General features: G+C 49.0%; 9 protein-coding genes across 9 annotated transcripts; 5 read left to right on the plus strand and 4 right to left on the minus strand.

The window, feature by feature from the left end:
* Window positions 1–672: 672 nt before the first annotated feature.
* On the minus strand, window positions 673–2,962 carry BKA67DRAFT_561397 (ABC1 family protein). Its single transcript, XM_046102527.1, has 3 exons — window positions 2,419–2,962; window positions 2,214–2,364; window positions 673–2,154 (listed from the first exon to the last, which is right to left on the minus strand). The coding sequence occupies exons 1-3, from the start codon at window positions 2,742–2,744 to the stop codon at window positions 841–843; spliced, it is 1,791 nt and encodes a 596-aa protein (XP_045959927.1). The 5' UTR covers window positions 2,745–2,962; the 3' UTR covers window positions 673–840.
* A 292-nt stretch (window positions 2,963–3,254) lies between these two features.
* BKA67DRAFT_245200 (uncharacterized protein) lies at window positions 3,255–4,411 on the plus strand. The gene has a single exon (XM_046095706.1). It carries the CDS (start codon window positions 3,514–3,516, stop codon window positions 4,267–4,269), a length of 756 nt encoding a protein of 251 aa, XP_045959928.1. The 5' UTR covers window positions 3,255–3,513; the 3' UTR covers window positions 4,270–4,411.
* BKA67DRAFT_245194 (Pex19 protein) lies at window positions 4,382–5,388 on the minus strand. Its single transcript, XM_046095705.1, has 2 exons — window positions 4,647–5,388; window positions 4,382–4,596 (listed from the first exon to the last, which is right to left on the minus strand). Exons 1-2 carry the CDS (start codon window positions 5,211–5,213, stop codon window positions 4,495–4,497), a joined length of 669 nt encoding a protein of 222 aa, XP_045959929.1. The 5' UTR covers window positions 5,214–5,388; the 3' UTR covers window positions 4,382–4,494.
* Window positions 5,389–6,438: 1,050 nt separating this feature from the next.
* Window positions 6,439–7,215, plus strand: BKA67DRAFT_645136 (uncharacterized protein; the record flags this gene model as incomplete). The annotated part of the gene is made up of 3 exons (XM_046105869.1): window positions 6,439–6,569; window positions 6,654–6,873; window positions 6,943–7,215. The coding sequence occupies 3 exons, from the start codon at window positions 6,439–6,441 to the stop codon at window positions 7,048–7,050; spliced, it is 459 nt and encodes a 152-aa protein (XP_045959930.1). The 3' UTR covers window positions 7,051–7,215.
* A 1,267-nt stretch (window positions 7,216–8,482) lies between these two features.
* Window positions 8,483–12,553, plus strand: BKA67DRAFT_245224 (SNF2 family N-terminal domain-containing protein). Its single transcript, XM_046095708.1, has 2 exons — window positions 8,483–8,744; window positions 8,805–12,553. The coding sequence occupies exons 1-2, from the start codon at window positions 8,669–8,671 to the stop codon at window positions 12,410–12,412; spliced, it is 3,684 nt and encodes a 1,227-aa protein (XP_045959931.1). The 5' UTR covers window positions 8,483–8,668; the 3' UTR covers window positions 12,413–12,553.
* A 165-nt stretch (window positions 12,554–12,718) lies between these two features.
* Window positions 12,719–14,253, minus strand: BKA67DRAFT_245208 (Mss4-like protein). The gene is made up of 5 exons (XM_046095707.1): window positions 13,873–14,253; window positions 13,725–13,799; window positions 13,624–13,670; window positions 13,267–13,444; window positions 12,719–13,190 (listed from the first exon to the last, which is right to left on the minus strand). The coding sequence occupies exons 1-5, from the start codon at window positions 14,086–14,088 to the stop codon at window positions 12,873–12,875; spliced, it is 834 nt and encodes a 277-aa protein (XP_045959932.1). The 5' UTR covers window positions 14,089–14,253; the 3' UTR covers window positions 12,719–12,872.
* A 6,141-nt stretch (window positions 14,254–20,394) lies between these two features.
* On the minus strand, window positions 20,395–21,893 carry BKA67DRAFT_690438 (uncharacterized protein; the record flags this gene model as incomplete). Its single annotated transcript, XM_046109133.1, has 6 exons — window positions 20,395–20,845; window positions 20,911–20,979; window positions 21,035–21,152; window positions 21,208–21,348; window positions 21,410–21,644; window positions 21,714–21,893. The coding sequence occupies 6 exons, from the start codon at window positions 21,891–21,893 to the stop codon at window positions 20,395–20,397; spliced, it is 1,194 nt and encodes a 397-aa protein (XP_045959933.1).
* A 1,845-nt stretch (window positions 21,894–23,738) lies between these two features.
* On the plus strand, window positions 23,739–25,243 carry BKA67DRAFT_516341 (amine oxidase; the record flags this gene model as incomplete). Its single annotated transcript, XM_046097802.1, has 2 exons — window positions 23,739–23,954; window positions 24,011–25,243. The coding sequence occupies 2 exons, from the start codon at window positions 23,739–23,741 to the stop codon at window positions 25,241–25,243; spliced, it is 1,449 nt and encodes a 482-aa protein (XP_045959934.1).
* Window positions 25,244–26,240: 997 nt separating this feature from the next.
* BKA67DRAFT_534585 (ubiquitin-conjugating enzyme9) lies at window positions 26,241–26,928 on the plus strand (the record flags this gene model as incomplete). The annotated part of the gene is made up of 3 exons (XM_046099880.1): window positions 26,241–26,275; window positions 26,363–26,523; window positions 26,678–26,928. The coding sequence occupies 3 exons, from the start codon at window positions 26,241–26,243 to the stop codon at window positions 26,926–26,928; spliced, it is 447 nt and encodes a 148-aa protein (XP_045959935.1).
* Window positions 26,929–27,568: the final 640 nt, after the last annotated feature.

The raw sequence follows: 27,568 nt of genomic DNA on the forward strand, positions 1-27,568 counted from the left end.
ATCCCAGCCCCTAATATTTACTTCCCCAAGTGAGTTTTTGTTTATGAGTACCCACTTACTCCTGGACTCCGTGACGGAGAAATGACACCTCCGTATAGATATTTAGTGTGTCTTGTTCGAGGTTTGAATGTCCAGCCAATCCTGGCTCGGGATGACAACCATAGAGATGAACACGATCGCTGGGATAGCGAAAGACCACCACTCTCCACGTGGCAGTGATGTAGATGTCGATGAGTTGTCTTATTGTCTGCCGACAGATACTTAGTTGGACTTCACCGTGAGATATCACGAGCAAAGATCGACGGGGCATGGAATCTGAATGCCATCTTCCTCGAGTCTTTGGCTGAGTTCAGGGTATGCTTCTGAATGATTTTGGCTTCGGAAACGGTGAAGGCCGCCCGACACAGGTTTTTCAGCTTGGGGTAAAAAATATTTTTAATGAAAAAGGAACCCATACGGTGTAAGTATTGCGAGTAGTACATACTCGAGCATGGTCAATTGATGTTGCTGGTCCATTGTCAGGGTTGGAGCAGGCTAATCTTTTCAGGAGAAACTTCAACTTCAACGAACTGCCGCTCTTTCGTTATACCACGTAGGTGCTATTTGACAGCAGGGGGTTTCGATGACTCAGTTTGCCAGTTCCTGGAGAGATTGGTTTAGAAGAACCAGATGGATTGAATTATTTTCATTTACCACCAAACACCATGCGCCGTATTCAACACAAACCCAGTATCTATCTTCTATAGGTATCACGAACTAGTATCCACACACAACTGCTTGTCATAATAGGCAAGGCAAACCCGGCTATCTGTCGTTTGTTTTGGAACGCCTCTATGACACTTAAGCCAATGGACCACCGGTCATCTCAGTATTGAGACCGAGTACTCTCTTCACGGTCAAATACCACTCAAAGGCCTCCAATTTGAGCTCCACTCTCAAGTAGCCAATATAGGCTGCGGCCAGCCTCAGCGCGTTACCTGGCCACCAGAGGCCGCCCTCGCGCTTCTTGATGTCATCGACCTGTTCCCGGAAAACCGTACGTGCGCAATATCTCGCGAGAATCATGAAGCTTCGCATCGGTCCTTGTCGCGTGTGCAAGTTTTCGTCCAAGCTCCTCGTCAGATCGTTTGTCTTCAAGATCAGAAGGATGATTCGTGGAACTTGTCCCAGCAGTTGTACCAAGTCTGATAACAAACCCTCCTGTAGCGCGTCGCCCATTGTCTTCTTTTCATCGTCAGATTTGGTCTTCATGATCGAAGAGCTGACAACACTGTAATCACGACCGGTAATGGCTGAAGCGAACAGTGGGAACTGTTGTTCCGTGATGCCTGCCACTTCGTGCGAGTACTTCTTCATGCCTTCAATGTCGCCATCAATGATCGCAAGCCACATCTTGGCATAACTTCTTTGGAGATTCACCGGAATGTCGCGGTACAATCCGTGATCGTAAATGATGATCTCAAAGTTGGAAGCTCCAGGTCTCCTAGTCTGTCTCTTCCGAATTGCCAAATTTCCGCCGTGGGGATCGCAATGGAGAGGGGCATTCCTGCCGAAAATCATCTCGTTGAAAACCTTTGCGAGGGTTGCAGAAACTTCATCGCGGTCGATGTTGTTACTATCCAGATATTCCAGGTCGTCGAGACGGTGGCCAGCTTCATTAGCCATAACCAGGACGCGCTTTTTGGCCCAGATGACATCGGGGACAACCAGTGGTAGCTCAGGGATCTGGGCGAAATGCTGCTTGAGGCGGATGGCGTTGGCTGCTTCACATTGAAAGTCGAGCTCTTGTGGCAGCGACTCCTCCATTTCCAAGGATAGCCATTCGAGATCGTATTCGGGAAACCATTTCTTGAGTGTAGAGAAGGTGAACTTGGTGAGGGCGATATCCAGCGGCGCCCATTGCGCAAGGCTGGGATGTTGTACCTTGACTGCCACCTGCTGCCCGTTCTCCTTGATGGTTGCGGTGTGTACTTGGGCCAAAGAAGCGGCGCCTATGGGCTTCTCCGAAAACTCGGAGAAGTAATCCCTCAGCTCCTCGCCCGTGTCATCTCGGTACATTTGCTCGATCGACTCGAAGGAGGATACGGGGCACTTGTCCTGTAGCGGAATAAAAGTCTCGGTCCATTCCTCCGGCAGAAGGTAGGACATGGCGCTCTGTTTTTACTTGTCAGCTCAGCGTCTTGAGAGGTCCTCCGCCATGAATGCGCCTATACCAGATGCTGGCCCAGCTTGATGTATATGCCACCATTCTTCTCGAGGACCTTCAGTGTCCTCACGGCACATCGTTTGTGGCACTTTCGCAGGATTGAGTCTGACTCCTCGGCATCTTGGATCTTCTCGCGCTTTTTCAGAGTAGTACGATATCTGAGCTGACATTAGAACCCGGGCTGCTTCGAGTCAGTGACGGCGCGGACTCACTCGCTGATGTTAATGTACAGAGCGGAGGCGACTCGGCCGGCCCGTTCCGTGGCCTCATAGCCAAACTTGATGTCGTCGGTGAAGGCGAGTATGCCAGCTCCCGTGCCGGCAGTAGCAGCAGCGGTCAGGACTATCCTTCTCGACTTCGGGGTTGAAGGTGTCTGTCTCGACTGACGGCCAGATGAGGTACCGAACTGTCGATGTAAGGGCTTTGGCGGGTTCTTGCTGGCGCGGGTGACGATGTGGCTGCGGCAGCTCGAGCAGGTCCAGCGACCTGCGTTCTGGGTCGCAAATCGACTCAGGGGGTTGAGCCAAGGAGACTGCATGGCGCAGATTGTTATGCGGGCATTATCTTCTTGCCTAGACTATGTACCTCGGGCGATATTGGTATAAAAATAAAGACACAAAAAAAGAAGCAAGCCAGGGTATTACAATCTCTATACGATCATTGGGAAAAAGCGACGGCAGGTATGGATCATGCGTTCATACTCGGGATGAGAAGGTGGAACCACCTTGTCCTGAAGCTTTCCTTTCCGTTGGGGACGCCGCCAGAAAAGCGCAGGCGACTTTTTTTTTTCTTTCTTGGAGTCTGGAGGCGGCAACCCCCGAGGCCTCAGCGTCATACCGTAACTGTCATTTGCTCCCAATCGCCAGTGGAAGATCAGCAGGGGGAGGGTGCCCCACTACGCACCCTCACATGCTTTAGTGCACCACTGTATGTATACAGCAGTAGGTGGTAGCTAGCGTTAGTGGCTAACATTAGTGGCTACAGCACGTACGGAGGACTCTGCCCCATGTGTAATACTCTCTGCAATGTTGATTGAAGCAAGGGGGAAGGGCGTCTTTAGTGGCTGTGGCCCCGAACCGACCCTCTTTACGCGTCCACCTACCAAGTCACTTATTCTCGAGCGCGTCACTCCGCCGCAGAGTAGAGCGTGGGTTCGTTCCTCTTTGTTTAGCAGCACGTCAACGATCAACTCGCCAACGTGGGCATTTTGGCAGTACATGAGTCGTCTGTTTCCCTTTTTGAGCCCCATCTCATATCCGCATACTGGTTGTGATTCCTGGAGACGCCGATAATCTCGACCCTGCAAGATGCTGAGCACAATGGCACCCGCATCGCCACATCTCCCAATCTTCACCTACGACTTCACAGCCGCCGCATCCCACCGCCCCATCCACTCGTCGCCTCTCTCCAGCTCGCCCCTACGCCCCTCGCAGACGTCGCCGCTGCCTCTGTCGTCACGAGATCCTAACGCGTTGCCGCGACGCGACTTCAACTCTTCGCCGACAAAACCCGCGCCCCAGAGTTCGGAAAAGTCCAAATGGACAAAGTTTGACACGCGCGAGGCCAAGAAGAACCCCCTGAGGCAGAACCGCGAGAGCGCATCCGAGGGCAGGCGGAAGCTCTTCCTCAAGAACGTGAGGCAGAGGCAAGACGACAAAGCCTGGGAACGGAGAGGTGGAGATCAGGAGGTCCTCAAACTCGAGTGGTCAGCCCTGGACAGGAGGCGGCGGCAGCAGAAGGACACGGATATTGATGGACTAGTATTTGAGCAGGATTTGGAGGACATTCCCGAGTACCCCACAGCACAGCAACCTGCCCCCGACGAGGACGACACCATGGTTGACTCGCACGCAATGGAAGAAGAGGCAGAACTGGATGCAATGCTCTCAGCTTATGAGGCGCACAGCCCGCAACAGGCGCCTTTACAGAGACTAGATTCGCCATCGTTGTCCGACGACGAGTACGACAACCTGTTCATGGATTTGCTGTCGCTGCCGCCGAATCGGCAGCAAAGCCAAGAGAGTGGAGACTTGGCGTTGTCTGGCCAGATGGATCTTTCGTAATTCCATTCTTGGTTTTCTGCATTTCGAGTTTCGATACCAACCTGCAATTCAGGAGTTTTGGTCATGGTCAAGGTCTTGTCATTTCAGGTGTTGGTATGTCTATAAAGGTCGGGTTTCCTATGTTGGGCATAGGTATTGCAATGTATAAATCACATGGCATCTGGTATCAAGTCAAACAATCACCGTCGAATCTCGACGCCTTACAATGTGTCCCCCCTTGCCAATCTACTGAGGCGTGCAATTGTCCGGGTCTGGGCCATCCAGCACCTCTTTCGCCGAAGGCATGTCGCCAACTAGATCCGGAGGCGGCGAGCCTGCTGCTTGCATCTGTTGCATTGTCAGTAACCATTTGCCGCCCATGTGGGAATTCGACTCACCTTTTGCATACGTTCAACGACGTACTCCCGGTCCGCCGCGTTTCCATCCTTGTATGTCGGCTCCTCGAACTTGGCGACCATCTCCCCCACCAGTCGTTGCTGCTCCTCGTAGCGGTCCTTGTCCTCCTTCTTGAGCGTCTTGCCGTTCTTCTCCATCCATGCTGGGAACTTCTCGTTCAGCTCCCGCATTGGCTCGTACAAGATCTCCTTGTTCGTGAGCTGCTCCATCATGCCCATCAGCACTTTGCTAAAGTCCTCTTCAGAACCCTCGGCGCCAGGCATGTCTTTCATGGCCTTCATCATCTCTGCAAGGAAGTCATCTTCCGATCCCTGGGCTGCGGCTTCGGCCGTGGCTTGGTCGCCGGAGGCTTGCATGCGCTCCATAGTCCGGCGGATCGTCTCCTGAAAGTCCACATTCTCGCTCAGCTCGGCGGCGACTCTGTCTGGATCGTTCGTCGAGAGAGCAGCCTTCGTCTTGGAACTCTTCGGTACGCTAGGCTCGGCCTCGCTGCCTACCACAGCGGCGCCGCCGAGCTCCTTGAATATCGTCTCGAACTGTGCTTGCATCTCGGGCTGTCGCAGTTTGAGTACCTCATGTCACAATATGTTCGACTGCGTCACGTACGTTCTTGTCCAAGTCTCCCATGAGCTCCGCCATACCGGCCTGCAGCTGCCGTTGGAACTCTTCTTCCGAGAAGTCATCTGGGTCGGCAGCGGGGACGTCTCCGGCAAGCGTAGGTATCGTGGGGCCCTTCGGTGCCGACGGGGCAGGATGCGAAGGTTTTGAGAAAGCCGCCGCCTTGTGGTCTATCTTGACAGAGGAGAACTCGTCCAGCATGTCATCCAGGTCGTCGAGGTCGTCCTCGTCGGGATCGGGCGCGTCGTCGAGCTCTGGCTCTGGCTCTGGCTCTGGCGCCTTCACATGCTCGCTTGTCGCAGCGGCATCGGCCTTGTCACTCGTCGCAGCGGGGTTCGAGCTGCTCGCAGACATGGCGCCGGGGACGTCTGCACGTGTCGTGAGGGATGGGCTTGCAGAACAAGATAAAAATAAAAATAAATATAAAATGCAGGAAGCCGTGGAGAAGTGCTAGCGCAGAGGTGATTGATTGCCGAGAAACGCAAAAGCTGGGGTTTGGGTGAAATGGATTCTCCTGCTTCCATCGCGGGGTGCATAGCGACGTCCCGAGGTTTGTGTCGCTGTGGGGTTCGCTGTGGCGCGGCAGCTCTTTGCAGGTCTAAAGTGTGGCACTTACACAGCGACTATACCGTGAAGTTTATCCATCCGAGCATAGTCTGTCCTGCTCAAATTCGGGTTGGCGACTCTTGACAAGCGGCAAATAAGATCTGCAGCTTGGTTGTATGAGCTGCTACGCTTGGGTTAAAGTCTCCTCTCTCCTTTCTTTTTTCCCCTTGCCTCTCCTACCAGTTCCCGTTGCTTGCATCCTAGGGCTTCTGAAAAGACAAGTAGCAGGGCTTAAACATTCAGCAACTACGCCGCGAATTTTATGACATGTATTCTTTGATCGGTGCAGGTCATTCTCAAATCGGCAGTTCAATACGCCATGCTGCTTGTTGTTTTGTTTTGGTTTATTCTATTTTAAATAAAGGCTGGCTGAGATCCTTGAAGCTCAACGCTACTGTCAGACTGGATTGAATTCACCTACGATCTCGAGTGCTTCAGCCTCCACACCGAATCAATAAACTTCAATAGATTGAGCAACGATTCTTACTCGTATCACGGACCTCATCTTGGTTAATCGTTGCTACTCTGCACTATTTACACTCTCAAGTCATGCTCCTTCTCTCCTCTGACATCGCTTGTACTTCTTCATCCCGTGCGTATATCCTCATCCGTCATGCGGACTACCCTCTGAGCCCCAACAAGCACAAGTGGTGTATCGGAAACCTACTCTTCGATGGTAGGTTTGAATCCAAGGAGGATGCGTCCAAGAAAATAATGCGAAAGGACCTCCTTGAGCCATGAAAAGCGTAAATATGCTATCATAGGGACAAACTCAATGTCTCCAAGAAACCTGACTGGATGAGTGAAAACCGCGTTGCAGACGAAGTCAGGATCAGGATGGAAAATGGAGATGAGGAGAATGGCATCAAATCAGATGACCGTCAAGACCGCCCTGATTCTTCAAGCGTGCCAACAGCTGTTCATAAGCATGCACAAGTACTTAGAGGCGCGACTTTCGCCCAGGCCAAGAAAGAAGAGTTCAAGGTATCTACTGAGCACGTTCAAACGTTGTATTCTTCATTCTCACAACCCGGTCACTGATCCCGGGGGTAGATACAGAGATGGTGGAGGAGAGCATTGTCAGACATGACGAAGCTAGTTACTATCCAGCGCCGCTTTGTCCACATTCAACGAGGACGAGGAGTATATGATCCAGGCTAAATTGAATGAGGACGCTCAGGTCGCCCTTGCTAATAGCCTTCAAGGCGGCCTTTTCCATCGATTCAGGGCCGCTTCTCAGGTGCCAGAGATGCTGAAAAGTCTTTTTCGTCGAGCAATCGAGCATTTCAAAATGACTAGATGTCCGTTACTACCATTAAGTTCAGGAGAAATATAGACTTCTCAATATGTATTGCGTAGACTTTTGAGTGTTTCTTGTTTCTTGTCATACTACGTTACGTTACATTCATGAGTTTAGAACATCTTTTGTTAGATGTCCATCAGATTTAGATTAACTAGTTCAACAAAATAAACCTTAACAACCCGAGATCATGTCAAGTAGTGAGCACTATAATATGCATGAGTACGTGGAAATCTTGCATGCAATAGGCAAAATCAAAACAACCGATCTTATCCTGGGATATGTCAATGAGCTCAATTTGGGTAAATGTTGATAAACCAGTGGATTCCGGGCATTTCATTACTTAGTCATTGTTATGGCAATAAGAAACTTATGAATGAGAACTATCGACATACGAACTTTCGTGTTTACCATTTACTATTAGTCCCATATTACTCGCCCCAAGACCATCATAGTTCAACGTTGGCATAGTTTCAGCTAACATAATACCAGAACACCGTTAAAAACGTAGCAACTATTGTACTTTAGTTGTACCGATACTGCTGGATGATGCCAGCTCTTCTCGGCTTCGTATAAATATATTTGTTTCGTATATCGATAACCAGTAGTATAGTTGCTACTCAATCGCCAATAATTTTTGAGGGTCTGCATTTCACTAACCTTAGTCTAACATAAACCTCTAAACAACATAAATCTGGAAAGTAGACAGACGTGCCCTAACCTAGACAAATGTAATCGGCAGCGCACCCAGTGTGGCAGTTGCATTATCAGAGATAATGGTTTAAGGTTAAACTAGTCTAACCTTAGTACCATATATACTGAATCAGCGCACCGAAGGAACCTAAGCTCTGTTTGGGCCGGCACAACGAGTTCGAGCGGCACCAGCCTGACCGTAGATAATTCCAAGTAAGGCCTAAAAAGGCTTGATCAGCACGCTGAAGGCTTCAAGTTAGTGTCTGAAACGCGGTCGCGTCGCGTCAACTTTCCTGCATCCTGACATCAGCAACAAGGTACAAAAAAAAGAAAAGAAAAGCAGGCTGGCTGAGCTCCGTCCAGAGATCCGAAGTCAAATCAATATCTAGAATGCCTTTGTATCAAAGAGTTTAAAGCTCAATCCTTCTGACCTGGTAAAGTACGCCGTTAACAGGAAGGACCCGTGTTTTCTTCTTCTTATTTGTTCTTCTTTCTTCCTGGACGAAATTCTAGATAGAGGAAGTCTAGGGACTAAACACCTTGAGGTTGCGACATCAGAACCGGGCAGCGTCCATTGAGCTACAGTACCCTTGTTCGCTTATCCCCCGGACTTGTTTCCAGTGCTCATGCGACCAACTTGGGCATGTAACTTGCATCAATCCTGCATGGGAAACTTCGTTTGTGCTTGCCCTGTGAAAGTCCCACTACATGCAGGAGAACAATCAGCGCAATCGGCGAGAGTTGACTGACTGACTTCCAAGGCGCTCGTCTGGCTTTTGCATCGATATGGATCAATCACGCATTAAACGGCTGCCTCTGCAGGAGGTACCGCAGCGGCAAAATGCACACAATCCGAGCGGAGGTATTTTGCGCGCTGAATCTTGGATGTATGCCTTGGGCTAACATGAGGATTGTTCTTCAGCAGCGCATGTCAAACGCGAGACATCAGAGCCACCAGCCATTCCAGCGATACCTGAGAATGGTGGGCCTTCTACACAAAGCCCAACGTCATCGCGACAAGAACAGGCTCTGCAGGCGGCTAGTCAACGTCGACGCGAGCATTTACGCAAACAGTGGCAATTGGAGAGTCAGATACTTGAAGCACGACAAAGAGGAGAGTCGTCGTCAACAGAGCAGCCAGAATTTCTGCGGCAAATGGACAACCAAAAACAAACATCCGGCTCGCCGAATGGCAGCGCCGCGGCAGGACAGCGAGAGCCGGAGCGAGAGCGTACCGCATCACCGCGAACTCGACAGACTGCCAAGTCTGAAGGTTCGCCTTCGCAGGCAATTCGTGCTCTTCCCACGCCAACGACTGCGCCTCGACGTTCTTGCCTTGGATGCCAGGGTTCCTATATACGGGGCCCTTGCGCTGGATGCCGTAAAGCTTACTACTGTTCGGTAGAATGTCAAACCAGAGATTGGCGGCGACATCATGCCTACTGTTCCAAAGGTATCTCTGATCCTGGTCCTACGGCCACTCGCCAGGCTACTGTCGCTCCGCAACAAACACCACCACACAGCAGTGTACCATACAGAACGCAATACACTTCCGCCATCGTTCTCAGCGATAGTGACGATGATGATGATGAAGACGATGACGACACTGACAATGAAGATGGTCGTATCTATGAGGATGATGAACAAGATTTAGCGAATTTGCCAATCCGGGACAACGCTGATGAGGTGAGAGAGCTCATTGAGCTCTTCGCTGGTATACCTGACAAGGATGTTTCCCCGGAAGATCGCAAGAGAGCACCAAATGCGCTGGCGTGCTCTCTGATGGCACATCAGCAAGTTGGTTTCACTTGGCTGGCCGAGCAGGAAGAGAGCTTTCGCAGAGGCGCCGTACTAGCGGATCATATGGGACTTGGAAAAACAATCCAGGCGTTGGCCTTGATTCTGGCGCGTCCTTCTAAAGATTCAACCAACAAGACCACCTTGATCGTGGCTCCCTTGGCGCTTTTGAGGCAATGGGAGCGAGAAATTGAGGACAAGGTGAAGCCAGGCTACAAGCTGAAGACTATCATTGTCCACGGCGCGAAGAAGAAGTCCATGACAGTCGCCAAGTTGATGTCTTACGATGTAATACTGACAACTTACGGTACAATCGCCGCAGAGTACAAACCTCGAAGGAATACTACCACCAAGCAATTGCTTCTGCCCATCAGGTTTCATCGCATCATCCTCGACGAAGCTCATAAGATCAAGAATGACCGGTCACAGGCTGCTCAAGCAGTGTCATCACTTCGAGCCATGTACAGGCTCTGTATGACCGGTACCCCTCTGATGAACAATGTCGGCGAACTGTTTTCCCTAATCAAATTCCTTCGGATTGCCCCATATAATGAACGACTGAGATTCAGGGATGATTTGGAAAGGCCTCTGAAAAAAAGCGGTATCGCATATGATCGTGCAATGAAAACACTGCAGGCTTTGATGGGATCAATTCTACTACAACGGACCGCAACCAGTCAGCTTGATGGTAAACAGATTCTGAGTTTGCCGGAGCTAATCTCAGAGAATGCAACAACTGGATTCAATGACGCGCAGAGGGAATTCTATATTTCCGTGGAGCATCAGATGCAGCTCAAATTCAACAAATATCTCAAAGCAGGCACTGTTCTGAAGAACTACAGCTATATCTTGGTGCTCATTCTTCGACTACGGCAGTCTTGCTGTCATCCGTTTTTAATCACCAACCATGGTATACCGGAACGCGCACAACTGAAGCCCGAAGAGATGATCAAGCTTGCTTCTAAGCTTGACGATCACATCGTTGAGCGGATCAAAGCTCAGATTGAGTTCCAGTGCCCAATGTGTGACCAAATCTCACAAAATCCAGTCATTGTGTATCCATGTGGACACCATATCTGCGGAGAATGTTTTACGGGTTTAATGATTGTCAGAGATGGTGAACGTGGCGATGATGATGATGATGAACTGCCCTTTCCGGATTGTCCGTGGGATTACTGTGGCGAGGTAATTGATCCGCGCAAAGTTTTGTGCCATTGCTTCTTCGCCGAAGCGCATATGCCCGGAGACCTCGAAGCACTGAAGGACGATTTGGATGAGGAAGAGTACATATCTGAAGACACAGGTGCTGATGATGACGGCAACCTGAAAGGCTTTATTGTGCCAGATGATAGCCAAGGTCTTTCTGAGAGTGAGGAAGAGGACGAAGAAGGAGTAGACAACAACAAGCTTGAGAATTCTACCTTCAGACGAAGCCATCGCCGCCACCATCCAAATGCTCTGGAGAGTGACAGTGGATCAAGCTCCAGCAAGGAAGACGATGGTACGGAGAAAGATACCATGACCGACGATGGTAAAAAGACATCGTCTTTGGCAAACAAAGCGGCGGACTCAGACTCTGACGACGACTTCCCAGAACTGAATGTGGCCTGGCACCGTGTTAATAACCAAAAACAATCAGCAGGACCTGCTTCTTCACTTCGTAAAGGCGGCATTCCATTCAAGCGCACGTTGAAAAAGGGCCCAGACAACGCTCCAGTCCAGCCATCACAGCCAGAAGACAACTTCGATATGTTCAGACAGTCTGGAAACTTTTTCGAGCGTCAGGCCGAGCTAGCCTCTCAAAGTAGTCAGATGCGCACGGGATCCAAGCCAAAGCGAGCCCTGGAGGATGTAAGCGACTATGAGTCTGGTGACTACAGCTCCAAGCGTAGTCGTACATCTCGCCTCAAAATATCATCGCCTATCGATGGCTGCAACCGCAAAGGAGACATGACCGCTAACGACGACGATGCTGCCGCCGACCTCCAGAAGCGGAAGCAGGCGAAAGGCAAAGGTATCGCACGGCCGAAAAAGGCCGAGGAACAAGCGTCAAGTTATCAAAAAGACAACAAGAAGAAAACGAAGAATTTGACGATATTTTCCAATCTCAAGGCTGAAAGCAATAAGAATGTGGCAGCAAAGGCAAAATATCTTAAGCGACTGAGAAAGGACTACGAGCCCAGCGCCAAAATCGACAGAACCATGGAACTCCTGCGAGATATTCGTGAGAACAACCCACAAGAAAAAACCTTGATTTTCAGCGTCTTCACGTCTTTCTTGGACATTCTGGAAATTCCAATCCAGGACGAGGGTAACGTATACCGCCGTTACGATGGTGCTATGTGCCATAATGATCGAGAGCAGGCCGTTGACGATTTCATGAAAAAGCCTGAAGTAAAAATCATGTTGGTCAGTTTGCAAGCCGGCAATGCCGGTCTGAATTTGCAGGCTGCAACTCAAGTCATCATCCTCGACCCTTTCTGGAACCCGTCCATCGAGGATCAAGCTGTTGGTCGTGCGCATCGTCTCGGTCAGAAAAAACCTGTCACAGTACACAAGGTCTTGATTGAAGATACAATCGAAGACCGCATCGTAGAACTTCAGGAGAAGAAGAAAGCCCTTGTTGGCGAAGTGCTCAACCATGAAGCCGCGCGAAGCATGGGTCGTCTTTCCGTCAGCGAGCTCACGCGCTTATTCGGAATTGGTGTTGGCCCTCGCCGGCGGCGGAGATGAACGGCGTTGTGCGTACCTGCGACGTCAATTCTTGTACAGCTTCTTGAAGATATGAGCACACCGATCATCTTAGCTTGCAACAGCACTTCTATTCTTACGATTGGAAATCTTCTTTTAGGCACAGATGGCTGTTTTTATTAGGATTGTTCCCCAAATACCCTTTGTTTTACCACATTTCGAGGAAGGTGGAAAAAGATCAGCCACATGTGCTTTCGGCACGTTGCTCCTACTAGTCACGCATTGTTTTAGACACGATAAGTAGCGAGATTCGTATCTCACCTGGTCAATGACTGTTAGTCTTTATTTGATTCTTATAGCTCGTTTACAGCAGGATCACCGCAATGGTGGCTACGTATAATTCCACATGTAATAAAAACCAAGGAGATTCGTCTTTAGTATTTCATCTCGTAAGCTACTGCGCCCCCCTCTTTCTCATGCACCATGACCACTTCCAAGTCACTCAATCAACGACATACCCCTCGGTCCCTTCATCGCTTCTTTGGATCTCGATCTGGTCCCACTCGACACCCTCCAGCACGCGAACATTCAGGGGCTTGATGTTGAGCTTCCGCTTTACCATCTGCTGCCGTGCCTCGGGCCACGTCGCCACCACCTCCGCCGGCGGCCCCCACAGGTCGCTCCACAGCTGGACGCCGCAGTGCCTGCAGAAGCGCAATCCGCTGAACTTGGAGCCCCAGGCGTATGTCGCGGCCTCGGCGTCCGAGGTAGGCGGGATGGTGACTTGCGCTGGAGTCGGGTAGACGCCTATATATGCGTTCTGGGGAGCGACCGATCAGTAGTATTCCTGCGCTCGAAGAGAGGGGCTCAGTGGATAGGTGTGATGAGAGACTTACTCGCACGCAGATGCTGCAGTTGTCTTCTTTGATGTCGCCTTCGGATAGCTCTGGGAGCGGTCTGGTCTTGAAGTCAAAGGTGGCGGCACCGCAGATGCAACTGCCTTTGTAAGTCTTGAGGCCCTCCGCATCAACAGTGGAGTCGATGGTCTCGACCTTGGCCTCGGGGTGGCTTGATCTGGGAGGTCCTTTAGTTCTCGTGGCCTCATGAACGTTCACGATAGAATCCTCCGCAAGGAAGGACTACAAAACTATGGCTCTCGTCTTGTTCCACTCTAATCCACTAATAAACTGCAAAAGCTCCTAGAGAAGTACAAACGACTGGAAGTCGTGGACCAAGAGAAATCAAAAGCTTACTGTTCGATTTCGAGAGCAAACGGGTTCACGTCAAGTAGTGTTCGGACCTGAAACCATCTTCAGCCTGTTGCCTCTCGCAGTCTAGAACGGGAGAGCTTCACGTTGACACCAAATTTGCCCTTCAGCGGCCCGCTCAGATGCGTGCCGGCGACCGAGCTCGCGCAACTGGTACAGAACTACTCATAATCTCAATCATCTCACCCGTCACAATCACCCTCAAAGAGAATTTTGAGGCCCGAGGGTGCATACCTTGTGGTCAAGTGTATCGCCGTGTCGGGTGCTAGTGAGCGATCCGTCGTCGCGGATAATTCTGTAATCGCCGTTCGCCGGAAACGCCCAGAGAATGCCGTTCTTGTGACAAGCGACGCAATCACAGGAGGTCGCGGTCTTGAGCTCCGTCAGGTCGGCCTCGAACTTGAACTTCCCACAGTGGCAGTTGCCTCGATAAGTAATCTTCTCGCTCATTTCATTCCGGTCACGCGCCAATACGATCGGTTCAGTCACTGCCTAAGTATGTCGTGGAGTGGTAAATCGCCTTGGTATGTGGAGGGGGAAATAGTATTGTGCGGGCTGCCCGGCATATATACTGTCTGGCTGTCTTCGTCCAAGCACTCACAGACAAGATTATCGTAGTGCCCCACAGAAGGAATATAAATAGGCTGCATGTCATAAATAGTTAGTGGGTCTAGTGACTGATTCCCGCCTACCATAGTGCTGGGTCTGACCAACCCGGTAAGCACCAACGGTCCAGCGGTTATTCACCTTCCTCAATGGATATTAGCGAGCTTATGCATACATTATTACATAAGGTGCGATTGAGACCAACTATGGATTAAATCCAGTCATAAATTCTGTATGTATCCATTGCTTGCTCCAAAGCTTGACAATGGCCAGGTTTGTGGTGGTTCTTTCTAGAAAATGGTGTGAGTTTATGAAGTGACAATATGTTTTAGTAAATTGCTTCTAAGCAAACCGTGTTAAAAGAATATTGACGGCATCTTTCAAATCACGCTGAACAAGGCATATCAAAGCCATGAGTGTGCTATATGTTCATCCATGACTGCCATGTAAGACACCTTGCAATGTGCTAACAGCAGCGCTGCCCTCACGAGTTGATTTGGATTGACCCAGCTTTCACGGGAACCATTTTAAGAGGGGGGGAGTTTGGGTTGTGGTCACACTTGTGTTGCATTTAGCATCCTTTGAGCGCATGGCGACGGCACAGCATCAGATAACAACGATGTTGATTATGCCGTAAGCGCATGCAGGTCTCTCCAGTAAGGCCTTGCTTCTGAATTATATCATAATCTATCCTATGGCAATATATAAGACGAGCTAATGCCCTGAGATACACTGTTGGTGCACTGCGATCTAAGTTGACGAGTGTAATGATAGGTTACAAATGTATAAATAGACTATTAAGACTTTTACTTCATTCTTGAATGATGTCGTTACTGGAACATCTTTTGGTACAGGTATTATGTTAGAAAATTTGCATCAGTATCAACAACGATTTATATATTGAGTCTCGATACTACCACTGTGATTTCATGGTTTGAGTTTCTATCATCCACGATTCGGATTCGAGGCCTAAGTCTTCAAACGACAAGTTATTTATGAGGTGAGACAACATAGTGTACAACAAATCCTCAAGTTCATTACGAACATGAAGCTGAATTACTATGCTACAAGATAGTGTTGATGGACAAATAAGAGTGTTATCTGAGAGTAGCATGTGTATGTAATCACTGAAATATTTTCAACAGGCGTAGAGTGTATCTGAGATCACACGTAATCGTGGCGCCGGTAAAGCTGTTCTCATTCTAGTTATGCAGTGTAACGAAGACAATTCCCGAATTGTTTTCGCCAGCTCACCAAACTGAAGACTAAGGGGTTCCTTCCCACCTCTTCGAACGGCAGAACTACAAGGAGCCATGCATCCGGCAGCAAGATCACGTAAATTATTGGTTGGTGTGTAAATTGCACTGCCGGGTGCCAAGATCAGCCTTATGCTGTTTTCAGGGAGCGAACTGCAGTCCTTGTTGGGTTCCAACCTCGTGATTGGTTATAATTCTCCCAACTGGCTGTTTCTTCACGGCCCCCAACTAGACAGGCTCCTTAAATTTAGAGTCATTGAGACTCGGTTTATCAAGGTATGTTAATTATAAAATGAGACAAGGAGTGGAGAGCAGAAAATTCTTCGTAGGTCATCAACTCATGGACTTAAGAAGGGAGCACTGAGCCTCCCTCAGTATGGTGGTTCTTTAAGTATGACAGGCCTTATGCATATTATCTTCGTCATCTTCAACGAAAAAGAATCTGCGTAGTCGACGACGCCCCCTGATTACACCTGCATTACCGCAGCAGTAGTATGTCTAATACATACTGCCGTGTTGTCGGGCAAGAACGACTTATCAGTCCAACTGATTATTCACAACCTATACAAGCACTTACATCAAGGACAGTTCTACGGAGCCATTCAACGCCATCAATGCTTGTAGAACAGAGCGGACATGTTATTTCAGCTCCTCGGTCTGCAGATAACCAAAATTGCGAAACTGGACCCCTCGAAGGCGATCATTTGATGGATACACATGCCTTTTCAGGCTCGAACGATAATTTACTGTCTACACCCAAGAGCTGTCTTCGGACAATTCCAGACTATAAACCGCTGCCTTTGAGAGTATGGTATCTGGGAATCGTGGTTATCATTCTTGCAACTCTACTCAGCCTTACGGTATTTGCAGTACATATTTTACCGGACGGAACAATGGCAAGCAAGCCTCTGCTCGAGGTCGATCACATCAAGTCAAGAAGGCGAGAACCACTACAGCATTATACACAATTATCCAACCCCAACTTAAGATATGATCCTCCGAGATTGAACTTACCGACGGTCGATTCCAACAATATTGACCGCACAGTGTACGGTGTTGCCATGAGGGATACTGGTATAGTCAGTGAACTGACTTTACAAGGCACAAGCCAAAATCAGACTATGACAACGCATCAGTCAACTGTCATCAGCAACACTGGAAAGACATGCACGACCACAATCTCACAAATCACCACCTATCTAAGTACAACCACAATTTCTGTGGATGCGTCACTCATGCCGATAACCACTTCAAATAGTCTGTCGTTATCCGCAGATGAGTGTGCAATATGGGTTACGGTATACAAGGATAATCATTGTAAGGTCTGCGAGGATGACGCTGTCGACTATGTCATCGTTGGCCTGAATACTGTAACTGTTACAATCGATTCGAAAGCCACTACTACTGCAGACACCGCCCAGGGATCTGAAAGTCGAATGGACGCAAACCCCAGTCCCAATGCAGCACCTGCCACTATAAAGCTCACAACTGCCACTCTAACACCGACAGCTACACCAATAAGCATAGAAGATTCTAGTACTTCTTTGGGATTGGGATCTATACCTTTCGCAACTACGATATTGACATCTGCTCACACAACATCCCCCACCAAAATTGATGATTCAAGCATACTAGCACCTCATCCCGAAGTATATACGTCTAGTAGTCGTACAAATGATGATAATGCAATCGGAATTGACTCTCTCGAAACGATGGCAACTATACAAGAGGGCGCATCCCGGATTTACACGGACAGTAGCACCTACGATAGACCTGGTAGCCGCCCAGTAGATAGCGGCGCAATTGGAACAGAAATCGTCTTACCGATTGCCACCACCTTCACGGACGCACAAGGTCAGCCTGTAAGTACCAAAAGACTCGACGAACCGGCGACTCGTTCACTCGATAAGATTGCGGATGAAACCGGAGTTTCTGAAACAATGACCACGATACTCTTAGATGCAGAAGGGCATCCGACAGACACTAGGATGCTTGTTATACCCAATACTCGTCCACCCAATCAGAGCATGACTAGAACTGAAACGGCTATGGTCATCGTCACAACCCTTACAAACCCGCTAGGACATCCCACCGCCACCATGACGTTTTCGACGTCAACTGCTCATTCGTATTATACGAATAGAGACGAAGTAGAATTCCTCACGATGATGACCACGACCCTTACGGATAGCCAGGGGATTCCAACTGCTACTAGCACGTATTTGGCATATGCTTCAAAATTGACAGAAACATGGGCCGACATTAATGGCAAGCCAACGCGGACCGAGACACTGGCTGTTCTGCAGTCTGGTGTCACATCTGTTCTTTCTGATACAGAAGGCATTCCGACGCGAACCATGACGTATTTCTGGTTGCCATCAACAACTATCCTAACTGACAGTCAGGGGAAGCCAACCGGTACAAGGACCACGTTGGCGGCAGAGACTGTCTCGACGTCTGTGTTGGTCGACGTAAACGGAAACCCAACAGGGACCGTAACAGCGTTGAGTCCTGACAAGACTCCAGTGCCAACTTCTGCGGAGCCAAAAACCTCAGAACCATCCAGCACTGACAATGATAACGATACTGTCACTAAGGAGTTATTACAAGTTTACGGCATTACTAACGGCCAGTATTTCGTTGGACTCATCCTTCCTGCTCTGCTAGCGACTATCCTCGGAGTCCCGATCCGTGTGCTCGACTGCAATGCCAAACTATACCAACCGTTCCATGCTTTAGCCAGGGCGTCGTCCAATGGCGCTACCGCTCAGCAGTCACTATTATTCGAGACGAACGGCCTTAAGAGCACTATGAGAAGCTTCTTTACCTGCCAGCAAGGATATACCCTCTTGCGCTTGACAGGAGCTCTTACATTACTCAGTACCATTCTCGTGCCCGTGAGTGTCGAAGCAGTGCGTGTCATTATCCAGGGTGACGATTGTCGTGAGGGCCAAGGCAATGCGCAGAACTGTGCGATTACCCTGGGGTCTTTCCCTGTTCCAGCATATATTGTGGTCGCGTTGCTGTCAGCCATGGCTACTTTAGTCATCGCAGTAGCTGTTGTGCTACGGAAATGGGACACAGGTGTCAGTTCCAAGCCATGGAGTCTGTATATGGTAACCGAAATAGCTTCAGACGAAGAATTCCTGAAAATATTAAGTGAGCTTCGCAAGACAAAACGTACTATTGACGCCACCGCCGATCTGTCAGAGGTATTGGGCAGGCAGCGTTATGGTTTGAGGTTTTGGAAGGATGGTGGCGCCCCAAAGTTTGCTATCACCATTCAAGAATCATGCAGCCCGAAACTTCTGGACAAAGCAAGCGCAGCAGATACGTCAGACCACGATAGCAATATCTCGAACTCACAAAGAGGCCGGAAAACAATGCCTGTTTTTATGTTGACGATCACTGGGAGACTGCTCGCCTTATCACTCATCATGGGATTTATTACCCTAATCGTGACTTACTACAAACTCAGGAATACAGGCTCCAGGTTTGCTGAATTCATGGACAGTGAATCGGTAGGCGTGCGTATCCTGTTTTCCAGTCTAGGCATCATTGTAACCATGTTTTGGACGTCTTATTTCCAGTGTAAGTAACGCATTACCTGCTCTCATAATAACTAACATTTGGTAGATGTCGCTTTACTGAGCCCTTATAAGCTCGCCCGTGGGAGGGGACCTCACGCCCAGAAAGCCTTCCATCTTTGTCCACCGACAAATGCGATCAGCGGTTTGGTACGAGTTTTGACTGGCAAGCACCGTGACTTGTACCTTGGCATCGTCGCTAGTGTATCACTGTTATCTGAATTTCTACCAGCACTCTTGGCCAATGTGCCTTATCGAAGGATCGAGACATGGTTGGCGCACTCAGTGTGTATGTGGCTTGCTGTTGCGTTATTGTGTATAATGATGCTCACAATTATGGGATCTTTTTTTGTTGATTGGCCGCACATGCCCGTTGACCCAAGCACAATAGCAGGGGCAATGTACTGCGTGGTTGTGCCTGGTCTGTTAACAAATCCGATAGCATCAGAATCATCGCAAGAAGCACGCATGAGTATTGATGGATCTGTGTAAGCATATTAATGCAACCAGAAATTTGCACCGGCAAGTGGCCTATAAAAAGGTTCACGAAGGTGCAACAGAATCTCAGTGGTCTTCAACTAATATAATATGGACTAACCTTGAAAATTTCCGGATTTGGTACTGGGCCTAGATGAGAAGCCACGGGTATAATAAAGGATTAAAATCTTAATCATAGTTAAAGTAACAGATGTTCGAGTTCGTAAGCCTTCGTGAAGCTTTCTATCGGTAGTTTTCGCCAGATAACTCAAATCCTCTCAAGTTTATTTTGAATTAATTCCGGGACTCCCGTTGTCGTTGCCCGTTATGTCATCCCTTCGGCTGAGCCAAAAACAATGGCATTGAAGTATTGACTCCTGGACCCCACTTTCTGCAAATGAAATCCCTTTCCTAATTTTGACGAACTCCCTCAGGATAAAACAGTAGCTGACAAGGAAAATACGATGTTTTAGGCTGCGCAACACGTTTGCAGACTAGTAGAAGCTCACCAACGGCTTTTTCTAAGTCTTCTCTTTTGCCTTGGGTACCTTGAGGCCGCGGAATGACACCAATTGGTCTCCGCGCTTCGACGTCAGAGCATTCGTGATCGTCAACTATCCAAACAATTTTCTGTGCAATGAAACTATTCATTACACTTGACAAGATTGCCGTAACCATCATGTAGAAGCTGTTATCAAGTCCAAGCATACTCGATTTTCGATGAACACTCGCATTGGTTTGGCCACATTTGCTTATCGTCGTCGTTGTCTTGCAGGTAGAGAGAACAATTTCTTTGAAGTCCACTAGTTTACGCGGGTCAAGATTTTACCCTAGTCTGACTGTTGTACGATGATTTCTCTTGTCCTCAATATCCCTCCAAGATTATCCCGTGGCTTTGGCGGTGTCTGCGAAGGTAGTATTCTCTCCTCGCTTCCTGACTCAGTATCGGAGTGTCTGTAAAATGATGAAGAAGTCACAGCACTTTTGTTTTCCCCTTTCGTCATAGCCAGGCTGAGTTCACTAGATTTTTGGTCCACGGGGATGTGATCTGTCAGCTCGATAGAGCCTCGCCCTCTCTTGCTTCGTGATTCGTTTGTACCACCGATTGTCACAAGTCCATTGTTATTGCCAGTGTTATTGCGTCTCGAGCCGCTGTTGGTATAGTTTCGAGCTGTTGACATGCCGCGTGCACGGAAGAAAAGAGGACCTAGTGAAGGAGCACAGGCTGCGATTATACCGACTTGAAGTTGTAGAAAGCCCCAGAACTGTATACTTTGCTTACTATTTAGACAAGATCAGTCAACTGGCTGTGCCAATAGTCACTTCTCCCTGGTGTGGTTGCTCACAATGTATTGTCGTTCTTAGAGCTGTACGTTATCTGGTGAACCGACTTGATGATGCCCATGGTCACGGCACTGATGAAGAATTAGTATTTGACACTTTTCGAATACTAGCAAGGTCTGCACTCACGCATAGCCGAGACTGAAAATCGATATGATTGACAATCGTTTCCGAAGTTCCAAATTCAGGGACCAGATTACTGGAATGGGAACTGTCGCTAACAGGACGTCGGTGAATATGTTGATAGCTATGAGCAACACATGTCAGCGGAACAATACTACTCGAAGTCATGTTCGTAGTACCTGTGTTCACCAGGCCACCAATAACCAATACGTTGACTGATGCGCACTTCGCATTTATGCTCTTGTCCCAGTACCCAGCCATAGGTCGACAGAACAGGGTAAAAACGAACGTTCCACTGATAGCGTTTAGGACATTTAGAACTGGCATACTGTAAGCATTGAACGGTAACCTGTACTCTCATGCAATTATGCGGAGACTGACCTATTGTGCCCCAAAGGGAATAGATGTACCACTTCCTAGTTGAGCCCAGCCTCAATAAGGCGATTGCAATGGATATTTTGAGAAATGTGAGGGCCCAGCCGGCCGAAAATATCGACTGATACAACCCGGCTTGACTCATTATCCGTAGATCGGCAGCGGGTATCGTGTCCTGGTGGTGGCCGAGGCCGTGCCGAGACTGAATTATGAATATGGACCATCCTCCAATCGCGCACAGCTATGTATAACGTCAAAGACGATTAGCAAACATAGGCTCTGGTAGATTAGCGTCTGAAAGTCAACTTACAGCGCTACAAAATATCATAAGATCATCCCACCCAGGCGCATAGACTATCCATCCTCGTACGTATAGACGCAGGCCAGTGATGACCAGGGCGATAATGTGGAAAAGTGTGACGACTGCTACGATTTGAGTGGTGTTGCTTTCGGCTACATAGGTGGCATCGTGCGTGTTTGGTGAGTCCATCGTTTTGGAACCAATAACGAAAATGTAAAAGTAGCACACCACAATGTGCACGAGCGAGCCCAATGACTAAAGTACCGGCAGCGGCCAAGACGGCTCATACATATCATGTACACCCCAGCATATAGAACCACTGAAACTCCTGCTAAGCGATATGCGCCACTGCCACAACTAGACCGGTGTGCCATCAGATAGAGTTTACTGTCCTCTGCCTAGGATCATAGACCGGACTAACATTGCTTGCCATGTAGCAAGGGGGTTAGCTACCGTTACAAGTATTCCGTCACATTCTGGAAGTTCTCTGCACCAAATATGCTTGACTTGTTCGGGTATAGCTGTAGGATCTAAAGACATCCTTGGCCACATATCCATCCCAAGCGAACTGTTAGGTAGTCGGGAATAAATTTTCGCGCATCTCGTGGACTTTAACCACTATAATAGACGAGGCCGTAAACCCCCATCTTACGCAATAAAATCTAGTGTTTTCCTTCGTTATTTAAATTGTTGCCTAGTATTCCAATTTCAAAGACTTCACGACTTGACTGACAACCGTCAGATTGTTGTGATGTGCGTCCTGCTGCTGTTCAATAAACGTTCACGGACATCTCCACCAAGAATGGGGACTGGAACACGATTACCATCTGGACGGGAAGAACCTTAAGACAAAAGACTTGGCCTTGGCTGACAGGGTATGGCACCCATCTCGGCTATCGATGAACGTGTTTACGCATTGCTGTAGGTGATTAGCAAGAGTTCATTGGTCCAGGGCCAAAAGTGCACTAACCAGGTATAAAAACTAAGGTCCTGACAAAAGCCCAACAAGTATTTAAACCACAACCCAGAACATACGTTAGAAATAATGAGTATATCCTATATAACTTATAAACGAGTAAAATTTTGCATGCCATACATGAATAAGTGATAACTTATAAACTCGTATAACTTGTATATTTAACACATGTTCGCTGGCATGTTTTGATTACCCGCTGAACTTGTGCCAAGCAACTAGGTTTTTTGTACCTGGTTAGTGTTCTTTTATACCTGGTCAGTTCATAGTTATCCGAGCATCCCTGCCTAATACACATCTGCGTAGTGCTGTGTACGGCTCTGGTGATTCACTTGATTGGGCATACTTGCTGAACACGTTCTCGCTGAAAGTCGAGCCCATCCACTTGCTCCAAGTCGTTGATTCCAATAGCTTTCCCGGCCTGGAAATCCACAAACACAGAGATGCGAGATTAATACTGTATGTTCCATGCCTGGAAACCCGCGCCATATGCACTAATGCGCCCATATATTTCGGTTCATGGATCCTGCTGGGAAATGGCCGCTGATGAGGATCTCTGATTGGGTCGGCTACCAACAAGGAACAGCTCGCCTATGCGGTTCGACCCTTGCCGCAGAAAGCCGTCGCAACGTCCAATATACAAGGACAATTTCTTTCCACTCCTTCGCACCGGATGCTCAAGCTGTTTGAAGAGCGGCAGTCATCAACCAGTACCAAAGAACCTGGGAATTTGCTTGCCATTTCTTACGGGAGTGCATCCGGTCATTTATCCCTAACTTCCCGTAGCACTGGTTGTGGCTCTAAAATCATCATGACAAGCATTGATGATCTGATATCTGGCCAGCAAGTGAGTTCCGGGAACAGTTGCAGCGTGGTCAGCGATATTGCAGATCGTGTAACGATGAATGATCTGACACCCCCCTCCCCCCGGGCGGTGGCATAGAAGACCCTATCACACCCTACATAATATTACCTTCACAATCTGCGATATCGTTGATTAGAACTTATAACTCGCGTCTGTTTGAAGTTTAATCACTAGTCCTCTTCAAATACCAATCATTATGCATATTTCGGGTAGGTTAGTCGTGGTTGCCGTCGGTCTCGGCATATACTCTCAAACGGTACCTGCGACGAGAATCCCAGACACCGCGGCTAGCAGCATCATCGAAAAGGACGTGGTCATCGTTGGTGGTGGCGCATCAGGCGCACACGCAGCTGTCAGGCTCCGAGAGGATTACGGGAAGAGCATTGTGATCATCGAAAAGCAAGACAACCTTGTATGTCGCGTGGAAACTAAATTGGCTCATGCAGTGGTCTGTACTAATTTCAGTAGGGCGGTCATGTCGAAACTTATATCGACCCGGTCTCTGGCAAACCATACGATTATGGTGTCAACTCTTACACCGAATATGGCGCAGCCGAAGAGTTCTTCAGTCGTTTCAATATATCCCTCCAGACACCGACCAGGCTCACCTTGACGACAACGTACGCGGATTTCAATACCGGCAAAGTCCTGGACGGCTATGTGGCACCTCTCAATGCCAACGTGACTGCAGGCCTCCAGAAGTATCTTGAGATTTGTGAACAATACGAAGATTTGATTATTCCTTCATACGCCAACTTCCCCACCGAGGATATACCTGAAGATTTGCTGCTCAAATTCGGCGACTTCGTGACGAAATATGGCCTTGAAGCCATAGTCCCACGAGTTTTCCAAGTTACCGGTCTAGGATTAGGCAATGTCGTGGACGAGCTCACTCTGTACGTGATGCAAGCATTCGGTGCACCGATTGTACGAACTTTCTTGGGTCTTGCAAACTCGTGGGTCCCTACGACGAAGAGGAACCAAGATTTGTACGACAATATTGCTACTCTCTTGGGTGAAGACGTACTGTATTCCACGACTGTTATCCGGTCACACAGGTCTTCCAATGGCACACAACTGCTCGTTCAAGACAGTAACGGCAAGAAGACGTTGCTAAAGGCGAAGCGGCTGCTCGTGTCGCTCTCGCCGACAGCTGCAAACACGAGAACCTTGGACCTTGACCAGACTGAGCAGAGCATTTTCGCAGAATGGGGCATCGATGCAGTCTTTGCGGGTATTGCCAACCACCCTTCCCTGCCAGTCAATTACTCGATAGTAAATTACCCTGCTTCGGTCATCCCGAGTAACTGGCTCGAACTCCCCGAAACCCCTTTCGTCGGACGTTTCGAATATCTTGGTGACTCGAACTTCCGAGTGTTGGCTACTGGCACAGAAGACTACGACATCGCAAAAGCCCAGGCTCTAGCTCAGGACGCATTTGACAAGCTTGTCGCCTCCGGGACGATCGCTAATGCGACTCAAGGGCAGCCACTGAGCTTCCCAGCGTTCGCAGCCCACATTGGCATCCACCCTCACGTTTCAGTGGATGAGTTGCAGTCCGGCTTCTACCAGAGACTGTATGCTCTCCAAGGGCGACGATCGACATTCTTTACGGGCGGCGCTTGGGCAGCCGATTTCACCACGATCTTGTGGGAGTACAACAACCAGTATCTGCTCCCGAAGTTGTTGGGAAGCTTGTGAGTAGAGCTTGGTTGGGTATAGGTGTACAATAAACCATGAAAGGTCGTCGGTATGAGATGTACACCATGATACTGATGGTGTGGACCTTTGGGTCGTACTGAAAACGGCTGCTTGTTATCGGCTGTATTGGTGTTGCAACATGAATAGTTTACGTACCGATGAGCCCACAAACACTCTGGCAGATGTCACTGCATATCTGTGTGTGCCTAGCCTGAGTGATTGTGAGACGATGAGTCTGGGTTTAGCTGTGGGTTGTGGCAAACCGATTTGTGAAGCAGTGTCGTCGGCTGCAGCAAAAGATTTGGTGTTATAAAAGCAAATGCTTGTAGTGATGCTGGTAAAGGTCAGGCTAGACTGAAGGATGACAAGAAAGATGTAAGACCCAAGTTAGAAGCTCGGTGTGTGTCGAAGGCGCCCTGTCATGGGTCAGATAGTGGATAGTTAATGATTACCATTTTGGGTTCTGACCTTAGGCAGGTCCCCAAGTCCCGTGGTTCCGTGGTCCCCTGGTCCCCTACAGTAGCGCTGTTTCCCCAAGAAAGTGAAAGTGGGCGCTGGCGGCCGATCTTGCGAGCCTCATTTTTAGAGCCCGCCCACGATCGCTGTCAACGCCGTCGAAGAAAGTCGGTGCATCATGAATCTTCTTTCTTTCTGTCTGTCTGCCTTTTTGTTCAACCACGGGGCGCTGACCGTTGTGGCGACGGAATAGCCAGTCTTTGAGACCCGCTTGCACTATTCTCTAGCAAATTTCATCCTCGACGCCCCCTCGCTTGCACCAGTGGAGATTCCAACCAGTTCACTGAAGTAAGCTTGATCCCACTTTGCCTGTCCTTACCGGACCTTCCACCACCACTACTGCTACAAAAAACGGCAAACAACAGCCTCGCGATTCAGGTTCCTCTGACAGCCGGCATCTTCACACCTCGACCACATCCTTCGCTTTCAATACTACGAACCTATCAAAACCTTTGCGACAGCAAGACAAGCGGCAGCAACTATGGCGCTCTGCAACATGCGACTGGCTGAGGAGAGGTAGGGCTGCATCGCAACTTATTCGAGACTCTCGAGCTTGCGCTTTCCGACGTTAGGCCAGCCATAGCTGATTGTGTTATCATGCAGAAAACAGTGGCGAAAAGACCATCCTTTTGGTTTCTGGGCAAGACCTGCTAAGCGATCCGATGGAGTCATGGACCTCAAGACCTGGGAATGCGGCATTCCCGGCAAGGAGAAGACCATGTGGGAGGGTGGCGTCTTCAAGATGACCATGACCTTCCCAGATGGTGAGTCACGATGCGATTGTGAGCAGAGATCAGAGTCCGCGTGCTAACCCTCTTCTGAATTCAGAGTATCCCACGAAGCCCCCGAAGTGTATGTATATTCCCGGTCCTCGCGGCAATCTACTCCTGAGCTGTTTGGCTAACATGGCTTTCGCAGGCAAGTTCACGCCGCCGCTATTCCACCCCAACGTCTATCCCTCGGGCACCGTCTGCCTGTCAATTCTGAACGAGGAGGAAGGCTGGAAGCCCGCCATCACGGTCAAACAGATCGCGCTTGGTGTCCAAGATCTGCTCGACAACCCCAATCCCGAGTCGCCCGCACAAGCCGAAGCCTACAACCTCTTCAAGAAGGACAAGGTGGAGTACGAGCGACGAGTTCGCCGCGTGGTTCGGGAGAATGCACCCTAGACTAAAGGCAAAAAACACTTCACTTCTGGGCAGTAGCCTAACGTATTTGCCGTCGCAAAGCGCTGGGGCAGCATGCAAAACTTCGTAGGCATGGGAGATATGAGGCGAATTGATACAGGACGGCGTTCAGGGAGCGATACCATATGCCATGACTTCTCTGGTTTTCGTGATGGCATTTTGATGCTTCATATCTGGACAGACAAGCACTGGTTGTTTTCCGCGGTTACATTTGCAGTTATGAATGGAGTCTGGCATAGATGACATAATTCATAGGGATACCAGGGCAGGCTTTGATGACATGACATGACATGACAATTTCGATGGTTCAGTAAGGAATCGCCCCCCGACCGGCATGTCTATGCTCTCGTGACTATACACACAACAAGTACGCAAACGCAAACGCAGGCAAGCAAGCGAGCAAGCAGAAGCCACTCAACAACTGTGCAAAGGAAATACCCGACCTAGCCTGCATAAATAGATACCGCCCCCACAATACTGCCCCGCGGTCGTGTCGAGCATGTATGTATGTAGTATGTACGTGCTATGGTAATCCCAGCCTGCTGAATGGGTACATGCTTGGCCAGGCATGATGTCAATCTTTCCCGATAAGTTTAGGGGACGGTATTCGACAGCTCTCTGG

This window comes from Truncatella angustata (genome assembly GCF_020726525.1).
Source record: "Truncatella angustata strain MPI-SDFR-AT-0073 chromosome Unknown BKA67scaffold_3, whole genome shotgun sequence".
NCBI lineage: Eukaryota > Fungi > Ascomycota > Sordariomycetes > Amphisphaeriales > Sporocadaceae > Truncatella > Truncatella angustata.